General features: G+C 47.1%; 1 protein-coding gene across 3 annotated transcripts in view; it reads right to left on the reverse strand.

The window, feature by feature from the left end:
• The window catches only part of slc37a1 (solute carrier family 37 member 1), a 74,169-nt gene that overhangs the window by 57,141 nt on the left and 11,028 nt on the right, over positions 1 to 6,000 (reverse strand). For all 3 annotated transcript variants that reach the window (XM_042084352.1, XM_042084354.1, XM_042084353.1), the window contains 2 exons: positions 524 to 605; positions 213 to 315 (listed from right to left, as the gene is read on the reverse strand). In XM_042084352.1, the coding sequence (XP_041940286.1) occupies positions 213 to 288 (76 nt within the window). In that variant the 5' untranslated portion in view covers positions 289 to 315; positions 524 to 605. The remainder of the gene's footprint in view (positions 1 to 212; positions 316 to 523; positions 606 to 6,000) is intronic.

A 6,000-nucleotide genomic window follows, 5' to 3' on the forward strand; every position in this document is an offset into this window, starting at 1 on the left:
ATGGTGTGTGTGTGTGTGTGTGTGTGTGTGTGTGTGTGTGTGTGTGTGTGTGTGTGTATGTGTGTGTGTGTGGAGTTCTATGGTATGTGTGTGTGTGTGTGTGTGGAGTTCTATGGTATGTGTGTGTGTGTGTGTGCGTGGAGTTCTATGGTATGTGTGTGTGTGTGTGTGTGTGTGTGTGTGTGTGTGTGTGTATGGAGTTCTCTGCTTACCAAACGGCCTCCAGCTGCAGTCTGTTGGGATCTGAGGCTGCTGGCTGCTGCTGCCGCCTTCAGAAAGTTCCGCCATCACAGAACAGTTTTTATGGAGCTCACTCTATACACACACACACACACACACACACGCGTACACACATGCGTACACACACACACACACACACACAGGAAGAGAGACTATGTGTACACACATGAAGTGAAGAGAAATACACCACCATATTATTTGCTGACAATGCACATGAATATGTGTGTGTGTGTGTGTGTGTGTGTGTGTGTACATGGTTGTGTGTATTTGTGAGTATGGTTACCTTGACGATGCTGATGGGTTTCCTGGAGAGGTGAAAGCTGGTGTACAGCAGGAAGGTGAGAATGAAGGTAAACGCCCGATACCTACCATACACACACACACACACACACACACACACACACAGGGAGTTAACGCCCGATACCTACCACACACACACACACAGGGAGTTAACGCCCGATACCTACCATACACACACACACACACACACACGGAGTAAACGCCCGATACCTACCATACACACACACACACACACACACACACAGACACAGGTAGTTAATGCCCGATACCTACCATACACACACACACACACACACAGGGAGTTAACGCCCGATACCAGCCATACACACACACACACACACACAGGGAGTTAACGCCCGATACCTACCACACACACACACACACACACAGGGAGTTAATGCCCGATACCTACCATACACACACACACACACACACACAGGGAGTTAACGCCCGATACCAGCCATACACACACACACACAGGGAGTTAACGCCCGATACCTACCACACACACACACACACACAGGGAGTTAATGCCCGATACCTACCATACACACACACACACACACACAGGGAGTTAACGCCCGATCATGAGAGTACACCGAGGAGAATGTGGAGAACAGTACGACTTGACAAAGATGGCTGCGCCCGCAAGTGATGGGAGTTGAAATGTAGTTCTTTGTATTTCTACTACGTTGGCCATTTTAATATCAGTTTTAAATGCTCTTACTTACTTGATTACATTGCTGCTTCAATCCGGTCACCAATGTATCCATTGCCCAGTCTTGCTGTACTCTCAATACAATGTAACGATTTGTTTTCGAGCTGGTTTGCTAGAGAGGATAATGTAGCTAACAATAACAATAACCAATATAGCTGCAAGCAGCAATGTGGGGGCCAAGCAGCAATGTGGGGGTCTAGCAGCACTAGCAGCAATGTGGGGGCCTAGCAGCACTAGCAGGAATGTGGGGGCCAAGCAGCACTAGCAGCAATGTGGGGGAATAGCAGCAATGTGGGGGTCTAGCAGTACTAGCAGCAATGTGGGGTACTAGCAGCAATGTGGGGGTTCCGGTTCCGGCGCCGTCAGGTGTGGCAGCCTACTCAGCAGCTCCGTGTCTTAGTGTTTGTTTTTACGTCTTTTGTCTACTTTTTGTTTACTTTTTACTTCGCAACTTTTGGATTACACACTTTGAGGAGTGTTTTTATTCTATCCTATGGATACGGACATATTACAATGCTCCAGCGACAGCAAGCTTGTGTACACAAGGAACCAGCTGATCGCACTACGACGGAATGCTGGCTGTGTTCGCGACAACATTCCAGAGGAACTGTGGTGCTTTCGGGGTTGCAGAGCGGGAGTAAAAGTGAAGACGAGGCGTCGGGAGAAGAAGTGGAGATACAAGCCCTCAGTTCCATCGATTGTGATGGGAAACGTGAACTCACTGGCTAATAAGACTGACCAACTGGATGCCCTGGTAAGAAACCAGAAGTTGTACAGGGAATGTAGTTTGTTATGCTTTACGGAGACGTGGCTAACAAGCCATATCCCCACTTCTAACGTTGAGCTGCCTGGCTTCAGTGTAGCTCGTTTGGACAGAGACTGTAAACTTTCTGGCAAAAAGAAGGGAGGTGGACTGGCGCTGTACATTAACAATAGTTGGTGCAATCCCGGACATGTTACAGTGAAGGAGACTGTATGCTGTAAGGATGTGGAGTTTTTAGCGGTTAGTCTCCGTCCGTACTACATGCCGAGGGAGTTCTCGCACGCAATTGCTGTCTGTGTTTACGTTCCACCTCGAGCTCTTCCGGATACAGCGTGTGACGTCATCCACTCCACAATCGCAAGGCTTCAAACCCAACACACTGACGCCTTTTTTGTGATCTCTGGTGACTTCAATCACATAACACTGGACTCCACACTCACGAATTTTTACCAGTATGTTGACTGCCCTACAAGGAAAAACAGGACAATAGACCTCATGTATGCAAACGTGAGGGATGCATACAGTGCAAACCCCCTCCCCCCACTGGGAAAGTCAGACCACAACCTCATTCATCTCCAGCCAATGTACAAGCCCAAAGTACAGAGGCTACCAGTTCCCACACGCACCTTCAGGAAGTGGACACCCGAAGTGGATGAGGCTCTGAGAGACTGCTTCGAGTGTACTGACTGGAGTGTGTTACAGAATGGAGAGGACTTGGAGGAGGTCACACAGTGCACAACTGACTACCTGAACTTCTGCATGGACATTGTTGTTCCCACCAGAACTGTACGCTGCTTTCCCAACAACAAGCCTTGGATAACCAGCAATGTCAAGACCCTTCTCAACAGGAAAAAGATGGCGTTCAGAGAGGGGGACATGGCCAAGCTGAGGCGCATGCAAGGGGAACTCAAATTCAAGCTGAAGGAGGCTAAGGAGGATTACAGAAAGAAGGTGGAACAGAAGCTGCAGGAAAACAACTTGAAGGAGACATGGGACTGCATGAAGGTTATCACTGGCCTGAAGAAGAACAGCAGCTCTGTGGAGGGGGACCTGGACAGGGTCGAACCAGTTGAACCACTTCTACAACAGGTTTGACTGCCCTGCTCCAGCTCCAGCTCCAGCTCCAATGGCGGTGGTCTGTCCACCATCCCCCAGCCCCCACCCTCACACCCCCTCAATACCAGCGCAACACTCACCTCCATCATCACAGGCTATCGTACCCCCACCATCACTGGATTTTGCACCCCTCCCCCACATGGCGATCACGAACAATGAGGTGACAACGACCTCAGTCAACAGCCATCAGACACACAGATCCCAGATGCACCCCTCCCCCTCCCCTCCCCTTACACCCCTCACCATTACAAAGGATCAAGTGACAGTCCAACTTAAGAAATTGCGCAGCAATAAAGCAGCTGGGCCTGACAGACTGTGCCCAAGGCTACTCAAGGCCTGTGCTGCTGAACTGGGGGAACCACTGAAGCACATTTTCAATTTGAGCCTACGCCTTGGACAAGTTCCAACACTGTGGAAGACATCATGTCTCACCCCTGTCCCTAAGAAGCCACACCCTAGTGAGCTTAATGACTACAGACCTGTCGCTCTTACATCACATGTGATGAAGACAATGGAGCGATTGGTCTTAGGCATGCTCAGACCCCAGGTACGCCATGCACTAGACCCGTTACAGTTTGCTTACCAGGAGAAAGTGGGCGTGGACGATGCCATCACTTATCACCTACACAGGACACATTCCCACCTAGGGTTAGGTTTTCTGATGATACTGCAATTGTGGGGTGTATCAGGAACGGGCAGGAGGAGGAGTACAGGAGCCTGGTGGAGGACTTTGTGCAATGGTGCAAACTCAATCATCTTCAACTTAACACTTCAAAGACCAAGGAGATGGTGGTGGATTTCCGCAGGTCTAAGCCCACTCTGCTACCAGTCCACATTGATGGGGTCAATGTGGAGGTGGTTAGCACCTACAAGTATCTGGGTCTCCACCTGGACAATAAACTGGACTGGTCAGCCAACACTGATGCACTCTACAAGAAAGGGCAGAGCAGGCTGTACTTCCTGAGGAGGCTGCGGTCCTTCAATGTGTGCAGTAAGCTCCTCAGGATGTTCTACCAGTCTGTTGTTGCCAGCGTCCTCTTCTATGCAGTAGTATGCTGGGGAGGAAGCACAAGGAAGAAGGATGTGGGGCGAATTGACAGGCTGGTAAGGAAAGCTGGCTCTGTAGTGGGAGCTGAACTGGAGTGTATCACTTCACTATCTGACAAAAGGACCCTGAACAAACTGATCAACATCTTGGACAATGAGTGTCACCCACTCCACAGCACTATTGTTAAACAGAAGAGCCTGATCAGCTGGAGACTTCGCTCACTGCCTTGCACAACTGACAGACTGAGAAAGTCATTTGTCCCCAGGGCCATTGAACTGTTCAATGCCTCACTTAAGGGAAGAGGAGAGATAGACTTCTCTGCATAGTCTGTCTGCCTCTTCATCCCCTCCATGTTTGGTACTGTCTGTCCACTAGCCACTTGTACCACTGTCTTTATACCTCACTGTTTGCGTGCTATATTAGCACATTAGCACATATGCATAACCCCCCCCCCCTCCATGCCACAGCCGAACTGTGGCCACACTTATACATTTTCTTAAATAGTTAAATATATAGATATATAGACTTTACTTTATTTCTGCATTGTTGCACTGTTGACTTACTCATTTGCACTATCACCATGACCACTATCACCATTGCACTACCACCATGACACTCATTCACACAGAGCACCTTAGAGCACCTTACCATACCTTACTATGCACAGAGAATCACAGGCTCAGTCCCTGCCTCAGTCATTGCAAGCGCCTCTGATTTATTAATCACCACTATGTGGATACTGTTTTTAGAATTGATTTAGATTAAGTGTTAGTAGTTGTATTTTTGTAATTTGTATTTTAGTATATTTTTATATATTGTATTAAGTGTTAGTATAATTTGTATTTTAGTATATTTAGCATATTCTTTATCTTCTACTGTCCTTACTGCTTAGTTGTGTTTTTATATTATATACTTTAATTACTCTTTCTGCTGTTAAAGAATGTGTTTGTGTTGTATGTATGCTGCTGCTGAGACCTTGAATTTCCCCTGGGGATCAATAAAGTATCTATCTATCTATCTATCTATCTATCTAGCAGCGATGTGGGGGAATAGCAGGAATTGTGTTGCCATGGCATGAGCAAGCAACTTTGATGGCAATTGGATAAAGAATGGCTGAGATATCAGGTCATTTACTTTATTACAGCACCCCTAGAGGCCAAATTACGGACATTCACTTACACAAATCTCGCCTCTTCTGCCGCCAAAAGTTGACATGTGAATATATTGTGCCAATCACACACACACTCAGTCACTCTGTCTCTCTCTCACACACACACACATACACACAAACAGTCCCTCTGTCTCTCTCTCTCTCACACACATAAACACAAACTCAGCCTCCCTCTCTCTCTCACTCTCTCTCACACACACACACACATTCTCACTGACACATGTCCACACCCATATAAACACACACTGTTGCAGATCAAAGTCCATCAAAGAATGTTTATCACTTACACACACACACACACATACACACACAAATTAAACACATTCTAGCTGACCTCTCCCTTTACTTGTCTTTTAAAGATCCGGGCAGACATGGAGGGACAGGGCGAGGAAACAACAGACTGCTAATGCTACTAGTTTATACTGCTAATGCTACTAGTTCATACTGCTAAGGCTACTAGTTTATACTGCTAATGCTACTAGTTCAGACTGCTAATGCTACTAGTTTATACTGCTAATGCTACTAGTTCAGACTGCTAATGCTACTAGTTCAGACTGCTAATGCTACTAGTTCAGACTGCTAATGCTAATGCTACTAGTTCAGACTGCTAATGCTACTTGTTCAGACTGCTAATGCTACTAGTT

Source organism: Alosa sapidissima, chromosome 2, assembly GCF_018492685.1.
Source record: "Alosa sapidissima isolate fAloSap1 chromosome 2, fAloSap1.pri, whole genome shotgun sequence".
NCBI lineage: Eukaryota > Metazoa > Chordata > Actinopteri > Clupeiformes > Clupeidae > Alosa > Alosa sapidissima.